At 45.3% G+C, this 20,573-nt stretch overlaps 1 protein-coding gene across 1 annotated transcript in view; it reads right to left on the reverse strand.

Annotated features, from left to right (window-relative positions):
• LOC147724127 (ethanolaminephosphotransferase 1-like) overlaps positions 1-20,573 on the reverse strand; it is a 509,957-nt gene that overhangs the window by 179,563 nt on the left and 309,821 nt on the right. Inside the window, exon 8 of the mRNA XM_086965725.1 lies at positions 452-632. Within this exon, the coding sequence (XP_086821851.1) occupies positions 452-632 (181 nt within the window). The remainder of the gene's footprint in view (positions 1-451; positions 633-20,573) is intronic.

A 20,573-nucleotide genomic window follows, 5' to 3' on the forward strand; every position in this document is an offset into this window, starting at 1 on the left:
GCACAAGTAAACGGAACAGGTAAAAGACGATGTGCAAGTTCATTACATTTTAAAATAACATTACCTTGCCTAATACAACCATTGCATACATTCTATTTCATACTCGGACAACGTCGGGACGGGCTGCCAGTGCTTTTATATTTTGTGGTCTCGTGCGTTAGACCTTTATATCAGTTTGATGGTCAACTAGTGATACAAGATTGGACCTATGTGCGAGACTTTTTTTTTCAAGAATGGATAACGAAATGTATTAAAAGAAAGAGAATGGTGCAGGGAAAAGGCAAAAGTATCACTTTAAAGGTAAGGCCAGCAATATAAAACAGATAAATTAACATAGGCCGTTAGTATCATTTTGTATTCGTTTAGGACCAACAGCAAAGGCGTGAACACACTTCATAGAAAACATGCTGAGCATCTAACTATGAAAATGAAAGTTTGATTAGGTACTCACAGTGACATTTGAAAAAGTGACTCCAACCATCCATAGAAACAGCCGGGGTTGTTTGGCTAGTATGTCGCAAGGTGATAAATGAACCCAGGAAGTAAGAAGCACAAACAGTAGGCAGGGAGAGAGCAGCGGCAGCAACCCTTCATACAAGGAATGTTTCTTCAGGGTTTTATTTAAGTAGGCCCTGTAAGGGAAAATCAGGACAGCACGTTTGAGAATCGTGTTTGCTTTGTGAAGCATTGTTACAATAAGACAGGTGACGTTTGATTGTGTATAGTTTAATCATAACACCAGTTGTAGGTGAGAGCAACCAAAATACAGAAAATGTGGCGCAGTTAATGGTCATGGACATCAATTCACACAAATGCCAGAGGTTGCGAAAGCGACATCAAACGCAGCCACGGCCCGTGCAGGTAAGAGCGGTGGGGCCGGGTGGGGGGTGGATTTCGACGAATGATGACGAGGCCAAATTCAATAAATAATTAATTTTCCCTTGTCATCATCCATCGAAATGCCCCCCCCCCCCCCCCCCCAGCCTACCCCACCACCCCACTGCTCGTACCTGCAAGGGCCGCGGATGATCAAACCTCATTTGACCATTACTTTTCACCTGCTACACACACATGCTTTCGCATACACATATATTCACACATACATACACGGTCTCTTAGCTAAACACACTTTCACCCGCAAGCACGCATTTAAAAACCTTTTTTGCTTACCTCAGCTGGCAGGGAGGGACATATTCTAGCTAATTGCACTCCATTTTTTATTACACTAATAGTGAAGAATCTGTAAATAGTCACTATTAGTGTAATAAAAAAAATTACAGGAAACAAGGAAAGTGGAGCCCCAATCGATATCCATAAAGAGGAGCTGCCCCGTGTGTTACTGGCACTGAGTTTGCCAACTCTGAGGCCAGTGGTCACAAAGGCAGTGTCAAGGGTTACAAGGTGCAAGCCAGAGGTCGCAGCTTGCAATCCTTAAATTACTCCATGCTTATGGTACAAAACTGAAATATGGAACACATAGCATTCACATTTCTTTGAGTTTCGAGAGTGGCATTTGCGGATGCAAATGTTTTCTGAAGCATTAAAAGATTTAACAGATTTTAGGTAGTAAGTGCATTCAGAGAAGTTAATAAACTTCTCAATCAAGGTGAGCTCATCTATCTATCCATCTATCTATCTATCTATCTATCTATCTATCTATCTATCTATCTATCTATCTATCTATCTATCTATCTATCTATCTATCTATCTACATTTGTCTTGAAGAACTCCACTGCCAGCCGGCACTTGCATACATACAAAGTAGGAGCACAGACCACGATTCAGTGCATGGAATCTCCTTTATTTGGGTTGAAATCCGTCGGCCATTACGCGTTTCAGCACCAAAGTGACTTGATATTTGTGTGTGTATATATATATATATATATATATATATATATATATATATATATATATATTCACTGAAAAAACCATAGGTTTCAGACACGTTATAGTTAGAAATTAGCATTTAAAAAACCCTAGAAATTCACTGAAAAAAACATAGGTTTCCGGGGTGTTATAGTTAGCTGGACATTTCACTCGTACAAAACCATAGAAATTCCTCCGTTATAGTTAGTTCTGCTAACTATAACTCGCGCTCCTGCAATGCACTGCTGATGATGTCACATATTACATCACTATTGACATGCTCAGTGACATCACTGATAACATCACTGATGACATCTCAAATGACACAGGACTGGTATCTTACAGTAATAGTATCAAATGAGAGTGAATGCAATTTTGGATCAAAATGTATACATGCACTTATTTCATGTGGTACAAGTTCACTTAATTGGTTAGTACTGAAAATCTAGTAAGCACAGTGAATACACCCTAGGAAAATGAACACATATTGACAACAGCAATTATGTGCACAATTACCAAAAATGGAAACCTGCTGTATTCGCTCGGCACTAAACATATGACCTCTCGTATTGTCCCCGAGATAGTATAACCACTGGGACCCACTGACTGATGACAGTGGGTATTGCTGCGGCCTTCGCCGCCCACTACTACACGCTTTATGCCTGCCGGCCCTAGCCTTTAGAGAGAAGAGCTGCCCCATTCTTAATGACATTGCCCTGCTGCTGACTCTCCGTTCGGAGCTGAATGAGCCCTTGGCGCTCGAGGAAATTGTTGGCACGATTACTGAGATGAAGATGAGGAAAACGCCAGGGTCTGATGGTTTCCCACTGGAATATTACCGGAAGTTTCATGGCTTACTCAACCCTCAACTTCTGGGCATCTACACTGAAGCTGTGGACATTAGGTTATTTCCCACCAAGCTTGATATCACTATGATTGTGGTCTTCCCTAAAAAGCAAAGCAGACAGTCACTCACTTCTCCTCCTATCGCCAGACCTCCTTCATTAATGCAAAGAGATCTATGATAAAGTACTGGCCAACCACCTTTAGTGAGCTCTCCCTGGCCTTGCCCACCCGGATTAGTGTGGTTGAATACCCACTAGGAGCACCAGGCACTGTATACGCAGCTTAAAGGCAGCCGCATTACCGGTAATGCGCTGCCTCCAGGGCAGCCGTGAACTCGTGCTGCCCTGGGGGCAGCGCATTCACGTTAAATATGGAGCGGCTGCTTTAAAGCTGCTGTGTGGTTCACTGTGCAGCCGGCAACCTGCCGGCACTTTTAAAGGGGAATAGAGATCCCCTTGCAGGTGGGTGCGGTCAGTGACTGCACCCGCCTGCAAAGGGGATGTCTGGGGGTCCATAGGACCCCCTTTACTCTCTGCAGGGGGCTGCTCTCAGGATGCGCACTGAAAGTGCACAACCTTTTATGAGGCTTCTTTGCCTCTGCGCACATGCCAGTAATACGGCGCTGGTGCAGAGGCAAAGGGATTCCCTCATTTGCATGGAGCACCCCCCATGTAAATGAGGGAATGCCCCCTTGAGCGCCAGCACTATTGGCATTACAGAAGGGGCAGCACAAGCGTCTGCGGCCCCTTCTATAATGCCAAAGTGCCCCAGGGGTGCGCAAAGTGGGCGCAAATGCCTGTTGCACCCCAGGGTACTTTATGTAATACTGCGCCTGGGCTTTAGGGCCATAGTTAGAGCCAAAGTGCAACTATTATACAACCCCTCCTCTGCCTGGGTGAAGGTGAATAGGGTCATGTCATATGTGTTTCCCATCTGTGGGGGCATCAGGCAGGGGTGCCTCCTGTCTCTGCTCCTTTTTGCTCTCGCTATCGAACCACTGGCAAGGAACTTTGGTTGTGATGCACGGTTCCAATGCTGTAGTGGGAAGGGAGACGGAAGACCGCATTGCAATATATGCCGATAATATTGTCCTCTTCCTGTCCAACCTGCACTTATCAGGTCCTCACGTAATGGAAATACTTGCTCTGTACGGCTCTGCCTCTGGTCTCTCTGTGAATTGGCGCAGATCTCTCCTGGTCCCAGTTAAGGTTGACCAGAATGTAGTGGCCTGGCACACCTCCATCCTGATTCGCCGAATCAGCCTTTAGTATCTAGGTGTACATGTGTCCATTCATCCTGAGCTGGCGCGGACCCTCAACCTCACCCTGCTGGTCGACAAGCTGAAACTGGTCTTTCAGAAGTGGGAGCGACTCTCATATTGTTTACTGGGAAAAGTGGCCCTCTTCAAGATGATGATACTTCCTAAATTCCACTATAACCTTCAACACTTCCAATTCACCACCCCCCACCTTGAATAGCATTCTACATGTTTCGGAGATCTGTGTATGAAGGGGGGCTAGGGATAAATGACATCAGGCATTATTACTTGGCAAGCAATTTAATAGTGATCAATGATTGGTTGTCTGGGGATGGGATGAACCTGCCTACCGCCTAGAGTTTTCTTGCCTAGAGCTGGATACTGTTTTGGGGCTGCCCTATGATTTTAGGGTCCCCACTCACCTCCAAGCCCTGACTACCACAGTAATTCTAACAGTGTCCTCAGTGTATCGTGCACTGTTAAATAATGGACAGAATCCCTGGTATCTCTCAGGCAATGCTGGGTCGAGGTATAGGCCCACCGTAAAATGAGAACTAGAATAATGAATTAATGCCCCTCCCACAAGTTAGCCATTTAATCCAAGTTGCGACTGATTCATTAATTCAACCTTCATGCTGCTTACTGTTGAAATGAAGAATCTTACTCAGGCAGGGTAAGTAAGAACGTCTTTATTCTGTCATCCACTCTCCGTAACTGACATGCTCCCCAACATTCTAAAGTGAACATTCCAAGGAGATGGAGGGAGGAGGGGGGAAAGGTTTGTACCAAGGGAAAGAGAAAGGAAGATTACAACACATCTCCCTTCGCAGGGGAAGGATACAAAGGAACCAGGCGGATGCTAAAGGGGTAAACACAATGCTGTTAAGGAGGATAAAAATAGTGTAGGCTACATCTATGAAAAAGGAGAAAAATGCTGTAGGTTAAATCTATGAGAAAGGCTAGATAATTAATTTGGCAATCGGATCTCTTCCCCTGAAGGAAGTAAAAGGGGTTCTCCTGTTACCAAGTCGGAAGAGGTGTGATATGCCCAAATGCCTTCTCTTAACATTTTGTCCACATCCATATTATTGGCAAAAGCTAGTTGTGTGAGATTTCTTATCAGGATTACAGATTTACTCATGAGGTCAATGTTCTCTTGACCTTGCAAAGTGGTTTCCTCATGCTTGATGCCCAGATCGTTTAGGAATGCCATCATTTCAATAGAAGAGAACTTAATACTATGGTTGGTGACTATGCAAGCTGGCACACCTTCACATGCAAATGAATCTCTTTAGAAATCGATGAGGGACTTGGTCGAAACCCCTGGAACAAACTTGTATTCGATCCAGTGAGAAGTGTAGTCCACAAGTATGATCAGTAATCTCTTCAGAACTCCAAATTGTTCCAAGGGGCCGATTATTTCTAATCCTAACTTAGTCCAAGGTGTTTTAGGAACTGCAGTAGGATTACTTCCCAGAGCATTGATTTCCTCTCCAGGCCCCATTTTAACACTATCAGATCCAGAAACAGGGCTTTGGTTCTTAATTATGTTCACTTCCGTGGGAAGTACACCACAAGCATTACTTTCTACTTTTAGCCTCTTCCCGAAAACACTTCAGATAGATTAGATAAATTACTGCTGGTTACCTCCTCCCAGTCAGCTAATTGGACCTGATCTTTAATATTTGGGTCGAGAACAATCCCCAACTCTCTTTGATGATGCCAGCCCAATAGATTGGAACCCTTGCTTACCATGTGCACTTTACCCCACATGGTTCTCCCTTTGAATTGAATACCCGCCATCATCATCCCCACTAACGGGATGTTCTCTACAGCATACCCTACAGCTGAAATATCAGGTTCCACAATGTTGAGACTGGAGGTATCAAATATCTCATTTACGACATCCATATTAAATAAGATGACTGGGGCACACGAATCAGCAAACACCTCAATGGGCTTTTTATTCACAAGGATGGTACAATTCGGATATTCAATAGACCTGTGGTCACAGTATTGTTCTTGAGAACTTGGGGAAGTTTGACAAACTCTAGCTTTTATTTGGAACACATACTTAGGGGCCACATCACCTTCGCTGTGTACTACTTTCACTTGGTAGTTTCCACTGTTATTAGACACTCTACCCAAATGCCCCTTCTTATTACATTTAACACACGTGACATTGCGGGCAGTGCAACGTACATCATTGGCAAGATGATTGCTGCTGCCACACCTATAGCACTTTAACCTATCCTTTTCTTTGAAAGGATGGTTATCCTTGACCTCTCCCGGTCTGACCTTGAGCACTTCATTATCACTGTAATTGCCTTGCACATCATTGCTATTACGAACATTGGCAACGAGCTCATTAGGAGCCTTCCTCTCTTTAATACACTTAGCCGTGTGTTCTACCGAGACTGCTATATTGACCGCTTCTTTTAAAGTGTTTTTTTTGCTAGAAGCTTTTCTTGGATGCGACTATTGTTCATGCACCTGACTAGTTGGTCCCTGATGAGTGAGTCAGTAAGTTCACCAAAGTCACATAGTTGTGTCAGGCCTCTAAGTGCTGAGTGTGGCTCAGGGGTTAGAGGCGGCAGACCTGGAGCTTGAGTTCGGCCCTGGACCAGGGTTCAATTCCCCGCCTCGGCGGGTCTTGGGCTCAAAAAAAAATTCCACGGACTCGATAATTCTCGCTCTGGTGCCTTCTCGACTCACGGGTTCACACTCTGCGACTCTGGGCAATAGCTTGCTTAATCTCCACAACGGCCCCTCGCGGTGGGATACCTGGCTTTCACCTTGTGGATACCCTGCCAGGGTTATCTCACAGGGGAATACCAGGACTGGTTCCCTAAGCAAGCGTGGAGATGCCCCAGGGTAAGTCGTGCGCTATATAAGTTTCATTCATTTCAATTCATTTCATTAATGACAGACTCCTGTTTGCTTTGAATGCGGGTAAAAAACTTATGTCGCTCCAAAACGACATTCACCCTGTCACCAAAATGTGCTTCTAACTTTAAGAGGGTGATTTTAAACTCATCTGTATCATCCTCATCCTCCTCTAACTCAGGTTCAGGTAAGGTGTCATAAATTTTCCTACCTTGTATACCAAGGTTATGCAGCAATATATGTTGTTTGCGGACTGCCGAATATCTTTCACCTCCTATGGCAATGAGGTAAAAGGCGAATACATTTATCCATTCCTTCCAGTGGATTTCTGGTTCTCCGATCTCATTTAGGAATGGAGGAGGTTGACTCATAGCTTGTCCGGCCATAGTGGTGAGGAAAAGCTGCGCTAGACGCTGCAAGAGGGGATATACCAATGACTGAAAGGGGCAGTAGGAACGTTCCTGTGGAAAGAGAATGGGGCCTACTACTAGGACCAGGAGAATATTTACTGAATGTTTGCCTCAGTAAGTATCAATAAGAAGTAAGTAAACTATGCTAGCAACCTGAACGGAAATTACACAGGCCGGAAGGTGGCCACACAATACCTAGTACAACAGGGATAGGAGGGCAGGGAGCCTGCACGAAGGACCAGGAGAGGGGAACCAAATAGCTAACCACCATGCATAAGAATACAAGAAGTTAAGTACAATCTGTGCGGATCAAAGTATGAACAGTAGCAATCCCCCAATTATACTCTAATTACACTCTGAATAAATGAAGCATGCAGGAAGACTTTGCTTGTTAGACATTACACAGTTAGCATTATACTTTACATAGACTCTTAATAAATGAAGTATGCAAGCAGTTTGCATTTAAAGCTGTAGACGTTGATTGTTAGACATTACACAGTTAGCATTATACTTTATATAGGCTCTTAATAAATGACGTATGCAGGCAGTTCGCATTTAAAGCTGTATCCAGTAAGAAGTGACATCAGAGACTCTAAATATACATGGTAGTAGTTTCACAAGAAATGTTGAATGTGTACTGTAGAACTGCTGCTCCCCGAGGGGTAAAGGAGGAAAGAAATGAAGGTGTGCGAGTCACCGAATATGGGTGCACACACAATGCCCACGGAATAATGGTGTGCGTGTCACTGTGAGGAGTAACTTCCCTTTCTGCAATAAGCACTGTCACAAAGATATCAGCAAAACATAGAAGTAGACAGGCACACTGTCTTTGAGTGGGAGCACCCACGCCAGGAGACTGGTATTGCAGGAACTTCGAAGAACCAAGACCCTTGGCGAATAGGTCAGCAAAGAAGGCTTTCCACAAGCGACCCTGGACTTCGACAGGCTGACAACCAGCAAATTAAATGCTTGACCTCAGCTCCTGTCATTAGCACCACTGGACACACGAGGGCTCTGGATCATCAATTGAATAAAGCAGAGACTCTGATTTATTTATTTGTCAGTCTCACACATGCATAGCCCCCAGAAGACACAGAACTGATTAACTGCAGGATAATGGCACACCAGTCACAATTCGCTTGTAGGGTTGAGGAACAGAGATACTTGAGTGCCAGGGACACTCAGCAGTGTGCCGGCAAATGGATTTAGCGGTACAAAAGGGGGTGGTGATGGACGGAGCATCTGAACCAATCAAACACTTACACCCAGTCAACAGATCTGGGTTTAATCCATCACCGTTCTTTAGCCCACTCTACCACCCCAGTTCAGACATGGCCATATGCAAATCAGTCAGACCCTGTGCCTCATGGGAACAGTCCAGCCCGAACTGCCAAGCCATGCCTTCCCTGGACCGGAAACAATCTTCCGAGGACCGGTTTCTGGCATTTCAGCCGTCTTCAGCTCGGCTTGCTTGAATCCAGTGGCAAAGTGAGCAAGGGACTCACGTCTGAGCATACCCTGCCAACTTATGGCAAACAAAGCGGTACAAAAGGGGGTGGTGATGGACGGAGCATCTGAACCAATCAAACACTTACACCCAGTCAACAGATCTGGGTTTAATCCATCACCATTCTTTAGCCCACTCTGCCACCCCAGTTCAGACATGGCCATATGCAAATAAGTCTGACCCTGTGCCTCATGGGAACAGCCAGTGGTGGGCAATGAAGAGGTTACACTGTGGTGAGCGAGTCGCCACAAGACAAAATGATGATGCTATAATAGAAAGATCTTACTTGAAGGAGGGAATGCCCCAAAGTGCTTAAAGAAACTCTGAGAGTGCCAAGGTGGATCACCGCTCGAAATGCCCTCGAGCGATGCCGTCGCCGACTACACTCTGACAAGCTGGAGATCCGGATGAGCTTTGTCACAAGCGGCTCTGAGGCGGCTGAGGCGCCGGAATTTGCTGCGCAGCACTCAAGGTGGAAACGCCGTGAGGCAGGGACGACCAAAAGGGGTGCTCCAAAAGAGAGGCGCTGACGTTGTCAGATGACAATAGGGTACTTGAGGAGAAATCAGAAGGGGTCCTCGAAAGAAGAAAGGCTGACAGGATATGTGCGATATTGAGAGGCAACGCTTGGGACAGAAGGCTGAAGAGAAGAACTCCCCTGTCGATGGGAAGGAGGTTACCATGAAAATGAAGGCAAACAAACGTGGTTAAGGTGGCACAGCATGCGCAGAATCTCCTCTGTAGAGCCCAGCTGTAGCTGGAAGGCTTGAAGAGTACGCGGACACCGCAACACAAACTTAAGAAGAGGCAGCAACGACGTTAGATGTCAAGTCAGCTGGAGTGGAGCAAAGTTGACAGCCTCAGCAGCGCTGGACTTGACAATTTTGGAAGTGACAGCAGTCTGATGAAGAATAACCATGAAGGCACGCAAGAAGGAGGGAGTAAAGAAAGGGGAGATGACAGATGTGGCCCCCTTCGCCAACTCGTTGCCAGCATTGAAATGAAGAATCTTACTCAGGCAGGGTAAGTAAGTACGTCTTTATTCTGTCATCCACTCTCTGTAACTGGCATGCTCCCCAACATTCTAAAGTGAACTCTCCCGGAACATTCCAAGGAGAGGAGGGAGGAGGGGGGAAAGGTTTGTACCAAGGGAAAGAGAAAGGAAGATTACAACACTTACCTTACACCTATGTGCTTATGGAGGGTGGGAGGGCTTTCATCGCTCCCAAATGGGTGCAGACTTTTTCCACATAGGGTGGGCCTGCCTCGAATAATGGGCTTCTGGCAGGCCGTTGGGAAGCTATTTTCTCGAGTTCTGGATAAGCAAGTAGGGCTCACCCGAAGGTGGGCCTTCTTGGTATTTTGGAGGGCATTAGTTGGTCTCACTATGAGGGGCCAGCGATAGGTGTGAGGAGACTGGTGGCCAATTGTGACACTGACCTTAAATGGAACTCTCCCCAGCCTGAAGGAGTAGCGGAGGGGATAGATTGATGCGCCAAGATTAAACAACCCTTACATAAAGCCTGGGGGTGCCCACAAAAGCACGCCATTATCTTGGGCAGATGGTAGTCATGTTATGATGTGGGGCTTGTGCACAGGGGTCGTAAAATGGAATGTGTATTGGTTGCTGCCTTTTTATGCTTACTTAGGACTGTAATTTTATTTGTTGCCAAGAAGACAATAAAATTGGTTTATCAAAAAATGTAATGTGTCAATGAGGTGTAGCATGTTTTAGGGAGGGATCACAAACTAGCACTGGTTAGCAGTTGAAACATGCACAGAGTCCTAATTCCAACAAAAACTAATTTGGAATACAAGAGGGGTGAGGGCAAAAGGTTTGTGGGAAGACTACAATGATATCAATCCTAAATTATCTGTAAAAGTAAACGTGGGTTAGGGTCAGTCTTATCTTCACCAGAAGATCATTCAATAGTCTTGGTGCCAAGCAGGAAAAGGCTTAGGGCCTGATTTAATTCTTGGCAGTAAGGATATTCCATTGCAACAGAGTATACTTACTGTCACGAATGCGGCCCTCCTGGCAAACTTAGATGTGAGTGGACCTTGGTTTAATCATGGCAGAGACATCATGATCAAGGCTTTCCGATTGCCTACTACAGTAAGGGCCATTGGAGGTACACCTGTGATTTCACTCACCCAATTTAGATGAGCAGAATTAGAGGTTACTATTCACCGCCCATCATCACCAGGAAATCTCTAGTGGTAAAAATTGCTCAATGCTCACCCTTACCTTGGGAGATGACTCCCATGCTAAGGGGAGCATTTTATTTTTTATTTTTAAAAATAAAATACTGCTTTGGGATTAACTTTTTAATAATAAAATATAAAGCAGTTTTGTGCAAGGTTATGTCATGTTGATGGAGCCCTTCCCCAAACTGCAAAAAGCATTGACAGGAACCGCCGTAAGGCGGTACAAGGCAATTCTTTAGACATGACTGTGAACTTAGAGGGCATTTCTAAATTAGGTGGTTAGTAGATCCGTCAGGATGAAGGAGAAATTTACTCCGTCACCGTTGCGGAGAAACCGACCACCTGCCCATATCTAAACAGAGGTATTAGGGCCAGATTTGAAAGTTGATTGTGGCAAGTTTCTCCGCCAGGACGATGGAGTAAATGACTCAATTGCCCTGAGGAAGGTGCTGCTTGATGAATTGAGAAATGACCACCAAGCATGGCGGTTCCTGTCAATGGTTTGTTAAATTTGGTGCACAGCTCTGCCAACATGACGGAGCCAAGAACCAAACTGTTTCCTTTTGTATTTTCAAAAAAGAAATTCTTGAAGCAGGATTTTCTTTTTGAAAATACAGAAGAAAATGCTCCCCTAGCCATGGGAGTCCTCTCCGAAGGCAAGGGGAGCATTATGCAGTTTTCACTACCCTTTACTGCCAGAGTTTTCCTGGCAGTGATGGGCAGTGAAAACAGTTGTCAAATTCCGCCCATATAAATCAGGTGGGTGACATTACCGGGCTGCCTCCGATACCCCTTCCTTTCCAGGGCCGTTGGAGGGGTTAAATCAAGGCAGAGAAGAAGTATCCTTACCGCCAAGAATTAAATAGGGGCCTAGTATGGTTTGATGTCTTGCAACAGTAGAGATTCACATCTTGTGTTTATTCCTCCAGTGATTAAGTCTTTGACTTTTAGGGAGCTTATTTGGGGGAAGACGGTGATGGCTTTTGTGTGCTGCATGAACCAATGAAAGCGATAATGTGGACAGATTTATTTGCTTGGGCCTTTCCAGGGCCGTTGGAGGGGTTTAATCAAGGCAGAGAAGAAGTATCCTTACCGCCAAGAATTAAATAGGGGCCTAGTATGGTTTGATGTCTTGCAACAGTAGAGATTCACATCTTGTGTTTATTCCTCCAGTGATTAAGTCTTTGACTTTTAGGGAGCTTAGTTGGGAGAAGACGGTGATGGCTTTTGTGTGCTGCATGAACCAATGAAAGCGATAATGTGGACAGATTTATTTGCTTGGGCCTTTCCAGGGCCGTTGGAGGGGTTTAATCAAGGCAGAGAAGAAGTATCCTTACCGCCAAGAATTAAATAGGGGCCTAGTATGGTTTGATGTCTTGCAACAGTAGAGATTCACATCTTGTGTTTATTCCTCCAGTGATTAAGTCTTTGACTTTTAGGGAGCTTAGTTGGGAGAAGACGGTGATGGCTTTTGTGTGCTGCATGAACCAATGAAAGCGATAGTGTGGACAGATTTATTTGCTTGGGACAAGAGGCATGTGGTCACATCATAAAACAACTTCGAGAAGTGTTAAGTGATTTTGTGAGATCAGCCAAGACAGCAGTATTTCATTTTGTTTGAGCTAAGAGACTGTATGCTTGAATGGATATCCTCAACAGCCATTGAGGGATTGGTAGGTAACTCGCTCTGTGATGTACCGGGCATCGTCCAACTACGGGAAATTTGCAGTCTGAGTGATGTTTCTTTTTCTAAAGCCTGATGTTTTCAAGCAGAAGAAATTGATTTTTTTTGCTTTGTACATGAAATTGGATAACTACTGCTTTGATTAAGTGTTAAGAAAAGGACATTTTGATACCTGCTTCAAGGTTAAACAAATCAGACACGCAGAAACATTGGATCATTTTGTACTACTTCCAAAGATAAAACAAAAAGCCCTGGTGAAAGGGAAGCACCAAATATATATGAGGGATGAAAACAATTGAGGATTAGGGTTCAGTTTAAAGATTTTGGCTGGGATAGCAACTTCAGCAAAGAAGCGTCACAGAATTCAGAATCTGTGTATGTCATGGAAATTCACAAAACAAATGGCCGCATTTATCCATGGGGTACTCACACAAGAAAGGAAAACTTTGTAAGAGTCACATGGGAACAGTCCAGACCGAACTGCCAAGCCATGTCTTCCCTGGAGTCAAGCTATCCTGGCTGAAGACGGCTGATAGCCAGAAACCGGTCTTAGGATGCTTGATTTCGGTCCAGCGAAGACATGGCTTGGCAGTTCAGGCCGGACTGTTCCCATGAGGCACAGGGTCACAACTGATTTGCATATGGCCATGTCTGAACTGGGGTGGCTCGGTGAGCAAAATAACGATGGATTACACCCAGATCTGTGACTGGGGGTGAATGTTTTGCCATTGTGCAACATTTCGTCCATCATCGTGTGTTTTGCTGTTCACCCTATGTGGGAAGGGTATGCTCAGACGTGGGTCCCGTGCTCACTAAGCCACTGGACTCAAGCTATCCTGGCTGAAGACGGCTGATAGCCAGAAACCGGTCCTGGGTTCACAGTGAGTAATCATTTTTACTCTTTCTCTCACTTGGTTTCACAATTCACGCCCTTGTGACTCAGCACTGCCAGATCTAGATGTCCCTGCATCCTCAGTCCTGACGAGACCCTCTATCCCTCACAGGGTCAAAACGCCGTCGACGATAATAGAAAGCGAACCGCACACATGGCACTCATGATTGCATAGAGTGTTGGATAGCTCTGTCTAAATGTTTAGAATGGTTGCTTTGTCAGTTTTATTGACCCATGAAACCGTGTAAATACTGTAACATTTAAGTCACAATTATAATGTTTAATGTGGGTTCTTTATGTTACACTTGGGACACCATCACACTGAGTCTACGTGTATGATTGTATATATTTTGAACTATTTTCTGTAAATACAAGCTTATCATTTATACGCGCTCTGTGTCAAGTGCCTCCTTCTCTCCCTGCCCTTGCCCGCAACCCTTTGATTCTATCTGCTACTAAACATTACTATTACTACAAGAAATAATTGTATTACTCCACTGGAACCATTGTTTTTCATTACCCAACAGGCCAGCCTGGCAGCAACTATACTGCTTCTCCCTCCACAAGCTTAACCCCCCTGCCTCCCACCACTACTTAGTTACATGCAATGTGGTTTTGAAGGTAAAAAAGGAGTGATCAGAAAATGTCTTTGTTCATTTTCAGGCTTCTGTGGCATCAAGGGAAAGGGGTTTCACTTTACTGGCATGTTGGACATCAGGGGCCTCATTTATGAAAAGTGACGCATCGCTGCGCGAAAACAGCGATGCATCACTTTTTATTGCACCCTCCGTGCGACACCAATGATGCGTCATATTTACATTATGACGCATCATTGCGCAGGAGTTACAGATACGTCAGTATTTCTGACGTATCTGTAAGTGCAAAAGTGACGCATTGCTGGAGTGTGTCACAAAAGTGACGCAACTCCAGCAATGCGTCCTTTCACATGGGGCAAGCCCCATGTAAAAAGGGCCTGCGTCAGTCTTACGCCTGCTGTGAGGCAGGCGCAAGATTTTGACGCAACGGTGTCCTAAAAGTGAAGCAGTGAAATCTCATAGATTTCACTGCGTCACTTCTACGACCCTTTCTTGCGTCAATAAGCCCCCCTTGCATACATTATACCTGGCGCAGGTATAATGTGGAGCAGGCGTTTACAAAGTGACGCATCTACCTAGATGTGTCACTTTGTAAATATGGCGCAACAAGGCAAATTTTTTACGCCACTGGTGCGTCACAAAAAGTGACGCACCGGCGGCGTAAAAGTGACGCAAGGGCTCATAAATGAGGCCCTGGTGTGTTTCTAATTTACTTTTAGAAAAATGCTACAAAAGATTAAAGAAATACAAATATCAGAACGTGTGTGTGCCGTTTGAAAGAAACATTGCTGCATATCCGGCACCGTTTCCATCTTCATCACTTCGACAGATACTACTTGTTTCAAGAAACATGAAAGTGTTGAGTGGGACATTTGCTATAATACTGAACTGCTATTTGATTTTCAGACTCATGGGCTGCTTACAAAATCGTATGCCTTTATTAAATATGATAATATTCACAGCTGAGAAAGGTCTCCCTCTTGTCGCAGACACAGCCAAGAAAGTATTAAATAAGTCACTGTAAAAAGAAATGGCTGGTGCAAGGTCCACATTCAAAAAAGTACCCGACATATTCCTAAATGGAAAACTGAGGGATGGAAAATCACAAGGCAATTAGGCAACGATTTGTAAACACTGAGCGGGGTTCGGCGGCCATGTCTGTTTTTTGTCAAATCTGCTGTTCTGCTTACAGCACGCAGTGCCACCATCCAGCCGTGCCTAAGGGAGTGGTTGGCAGCCTTACCACAGAATAAGTGGCAGACACGAGCGTGTAATTGTTTCAGGCACAACATGGACCCGCGAGGCAGCGCGAGACTGTCTGACACACAGCTACTACATAAACTGCATGTTCCAAAGCGTTTACACTAATTACCAGTACTTCCATTACTCTGAGTTTGTTCTTTCTTCTTCCAGTCACAGACATGAGCTGAGCCCGCCTCCTCAAACAAGCCCTCCATTATGATAGGTCCCCGTCTAAAACGAAATAAGCTCCTCCCACGCCCCTCAACAAGCACATAAAAGGACCGCCTGTCCAGAAGACATCCTGAGAAGTCCATAAGACTCTTTCTCAGGGAAATTTAGCAGCCACACAAGAGAGAGGCTTTATATAATGGCGGGAATGATTAACGGAGTCAGGGTAATGGAATTAGTGGTGTTAGAAGACATCATCACTGTTGATCACCGCACACCACACAGGGGCGGCTCCTCCATTTGAGCAGAAGAACGTCGCCACACAAGCCCCAGAGCTGAAAAATAGCAATAAAGTTGATTTATTACCATTTTATTTTTTCAGAAACCGGCCCAAAACTAAGTGTCAGGACGGGGCAGGGCCAGCATTGCCGAGTGGCTGCAGCAAGGAGCTGTGTGCTTCAAAATGTGCATGTCTCTTTGGTCAGCCGTCTTGGGCCGGACAGCCAGACATGCACATTTTAAAGTTCTCTGATCTACCTGTCTTAGACAGCTGGGTTAGAGAAAGCTCAGGCCTCCAGTGCTTTTAGGAGCGCTGAGAGAGCGTGCTCTAGCCAATCCTGGCCCCGCTTTTCTGCTGTGAGAGCAGCACCAGGATTGGGTAGTGCAGTTTCCGGCGTCTCAGCTTCCTGGAAGACACCCAAGGGAGAAGGACGTCACGATGCAAAGGTAAATGTGTTTTTTTTTGCGCCCGAACCTCTCCCACCTAACCACCCTCAGTACAACCAGCCACCACTGACCAAAAGGCTTCAGGGTAAGGATGTTTTCAGGAATAGCAGTGCAGTAGTTAGAGTTTACAGTGCTTCATGATAACCACCTCCTCCCCGTATTGACAGCCTCTGTAGGAACTTTCAACCTCCCTCTCTCAGTCTATCTCAATTCCTGAGTATTCCATTACACTTAGGGAAATGCTTACCCCTATTCAATTCATGCTACTTTCCTTTAAGGCTGGTCATGCTCTGGTATACAGAATTCCTGAAAAGAAGAAAGGGGAATTCAGCTGCCATCTTGTCTGTCCAATGCCTTCTTTATCACCGCACCCCCAATTTAGATTGGTGTTGCCATGTAAACTTCACCTGGCCCCGAGTGCCCCTTGCCTGATAAGGGATAAGGGGAATTCAGTTTCCTTCCTGTCTATCAAATGCCTGCTTGTGGCCCGACAGACGTGATCATTGTATAGAGATAAGTATTAGCCCTGACGTGTACTGTGCAGTTTGGATTTAATGCTTGTCCTCGTATGTGTACTATTCAGTGCAGCCCTCATGCAGATTTGGAAAATGTGGAGAGTTTTAAAACTTTCTTCACAGCCACATCTGCCTCGAGTACAGAGTCGGACTGGATATGAGTGAATGAATGAAGGGATTTCTTGAGCGTGCGGCTACTCAAAAGAGTGGTCCGGCGCTATCTTAAGTATAAGACAGGAATAGAGGGCAGACAAACTAAAGTGTGAAATGACAGTTCTTAAGTTTCTTTCTAAAACGCCCCTCGCCTTAAATTTGACCCAGTTCTACTGGAAGCCTATTCCAGGTTTGTGGACAGAGAAGGGAGAAGGATCTGCCTCCTGCTTTAGCGAGGAGGATCCTATGAAATTTGACCATATGGCCACATGAACAGCGCACGTTTCTCATGGGTGCATTATTGCATTTCATGGATGACAGGTAACCCAGACCAGAGTAATACATCGCTCAGTGCCTAAGAAGAAGCGTTTTGAAATAGACCCGCTTATTCACAGGGAGCCAATTCAGGTTCCTCAAATGCGGCGAGACATGAACCCGACTAGGTAGATTGTGCACCAGAAGATCATCCAAGAAAGCCTTGGCAGTATGAGTATTGTCTTGAGCATCATCCTTCAAAACATCTGGCTGCATTTGAGTAGTGTCCATCAAGCACGTTGAAGTATTATCCCTCCAAGAGTTTGGCCATGTATGAGTAATGTAGATTGAAGACTCTGGCAGTGCCTGAATAGCCCCTCAAAGGGGTTCTATTATTGTTTTCTCGCCAAGATTCTATCTTTATTGGCTATGTGACTATTTCCCAATGAAGGCTAAACAAGTATGGGCATTGTGCCCCTACAATGATTCAAACATGTGTGGTCATCATTTGTCAGTAGATCTGGTGAGTTTTGGGTGTCTTCAGGTCTTGGGTGTCCGGGGAAACAATAGGCGCATGCTGCAATTGGTCAGAATCAGAACTGAAAAGACTCATAATGCTCTGGCACTACTGGTGTCATGGCAGAGGTCTTGGATTATGAATAGGTTGCACAGCAACTGGCTGCAACTTTGTGATCTCTTAGTACAACATGCGCCTAAAGAGGGCATATGTTGGTTGTGGGTCAAAGGCCGGTGTCAAGATTGGATCGTGAGCCAATGCTGGCAGAGTTGGTGTTTGTGCCTATACAGAAGAAACCATTGTGGACCCTGGTGCAAGTGTGGAGGCCACAACCAAAGTTGAAGTGGACCTGGTAACAGGGTCTGAGAGGGCAGACAGCATTGGGGGCGGACTAGCCAGCAGAAGTCCAACTAGAAATCCCATAGGCTCCGGGGGTCCAAAAGGCGCACCAGAGTGAGCCACAATCCCATTGTGGATCTGCAGCATGGCCTATTTGAAGGTCGCTATCTGTGGTGGGGTTGAAAACAGCCTCGGAAATTCGGGGCATGTCGAGGCCAATAGCGGGGCCAGGTTGGAGTTGGGCGACATCACAGGCTTGCAATCTCTGTCCTGATACCCTTGTGCTTCCTCAGTAGATTCTGAGTAGCAAGATTGGGTTGAATCGTGCTTAGGCGTATATCTAAATTACAACGTCGACTTTCTGAAAGAAGTGGAATTTTCAGGAACCTCGAGACAGGGACCGCAACTGGGTCTGCAGCTTGGAGTGGGAGTGAGATCTGTTCTTTGACCACAACCTCTTTTTATTTTTGAGTCCCAACTACCTTTGGGTGCATATGGCCACTCTTTTGGAGTGACTTAAGAGTTGTGGCCAGAGCCAAAGCACCACAAACTCACTGCATACAAATTTGTGACTGACATCTACATCCTGCAGTCTTGGCATGGCTGGAATCCTTTCATTATAAGTGGGGATGTCATTTCCTAGCACACTGTTTTTGGAATTCATCAAAAGAACAACAACATTGAGAGTGATGATCCAGATCTTTGTCAAAGGGTGCAGAAAGAAAGTAACTGACTAGTGTGCAGGAGTCGCAGTATAGTCACCACAGAGCCATAATGCGCCACCTACTGAAGTGCTGGAGCACGGCAAAAAAATCTCAATTCTGTCTGGCTCACCTAGTCAAAGCCATTTTGACATCTAAAGCTAATAGTAATAGTGGTATATTTTTTTAATGAATTCCTCAACAAGGTGAACTTTGTTACTTTTGTTATCAAAATTCTGCCTATCATGAACAAATACATATTCATTTTTGTGACTAAGGTCTGGGAGAATCTTCACCAGTCTAGAGGCTAGCATTTTGTAACAACTATTCGTTAAGCAGAGACTATATCTGCATGTGAAGCCACATCCGACATAGCCTCAGGCAGTTCTACTTTTGATTAAGCTACCCACAGAAACTGGCAAATGTTGCCGCCTGGAACTTGGGGATATTCCTAAAGTGAGGAATCTGTGGTTTGATGAGTCTATTAGAAATACTACTTTCTAGTGTAATCCACCCTCAGCTGCACAGGAAACTCAACTGGTGCTACCACGTGCCTCGCTACCAATATGCTCTTTACCTGCAGGAGGGCTTTCTTGGGGGACAGGATCTCTTGGCTGAGATCTGGGAAGTAAAGGATCCAGCATCACCCTGCTTTTTTTAATGCAGCATGAAGGGTGATGTTTCACAGCATCAGTCACTCCTATAACTGCATTATGTACCCCAAGATTTCTGTGTCAGCCTGAGTGTGTCCCTAACCAATGAGTGTACTACCCCTAACTCCAGCTCAAGTAGTCCACTAAGCATTGCATTCAGTTGGCACCTGGTTCCCCCTTCAGATCCTCAGATGGAATCCGTGGTCTCTGTAAATTATCCAACCTCTCAATCTTGGACACCAGCAAAGTCACCTTTACTGCACCAGTTTTAAAGTCCTACAACTCTTGCACCACTATGGCCATGGTTCCTAGTTTGGTCTCCAGAGTTTGCAGATTCCTTGATGTTACATCTTCCTCTCTCAGTCCACATCAATCTATTAGCCAGACCTTCCAATTTGTCCTCCACTGCCCTCTCTATGCTCAGTGTCTACTCCACCATATGGGAGCCCATGTCATTTATTGAACACAGTGGAGTTCTCTCACCTGGAGAGAGCTCGGTCTCCTCACCCCGTCCAACCAGTGGGGCACTCCTCTTTGTGCCAATTGACTGTCCCTTCACTGCAAAGGAGACTTCTTTGCATCTGCATTTGTTCGCCACTGCCACAAAAAGAGAAGAGGACAGTGAAATCAAAACTGTTCAGACTACAGAGCCCAACTTTATTTCACCGTCAATCCTGCCAGGGGGTCAATCCAATTACAGTACCCATGGGGTTAGACTCACTTCCCTTACAAGGTTATTATCATCTAGCTATTATGGTCCCAGGAGAGCTGGAACCCACAGTTCTTCATCGGCCCTCTTGGGGATCTGCAATCCTTGCAAGTGAGAAGTTGTTGATTGCTGTTCCAGTTAAACTGCAGGGATTCTAGAAACAGTCCCCCTACAGATGCTGGGACTGGTAATGTCACTGATATTCATCACTCCCCAGCGACTCCAGGCTCTCGCCCACAACGGACTCTCAAGGGTTGCCACCACTAGTGTCATTGCTTCACGTATGTGCCACTGTAACATCAACCAGGTGATAGATGGATTGCTTGAATTAATCTCAGCCACTGGCATCGCTCAGGCTGCATACCATTCCATTGTTTTTGCCCACCATGCCACCAACAAGCAACCCAGGACCGGTTTCACCCTGATTAGGGCTCATCAGCCA

This window comes from Lissotriton vulgaris, chromosome 4_1, assembly GCF_964263255.1.
Source record: "Lissotriton vulgaris chromosome 4_1, aLisVul1.2, whole genome shotgun sequence".
Lineage (NCBI taxonomy): Eukaryota > Metazoa > Chordata > Amphibia > Caudata > Salamandridae > Lissotriton > Lissotriton vulgaris.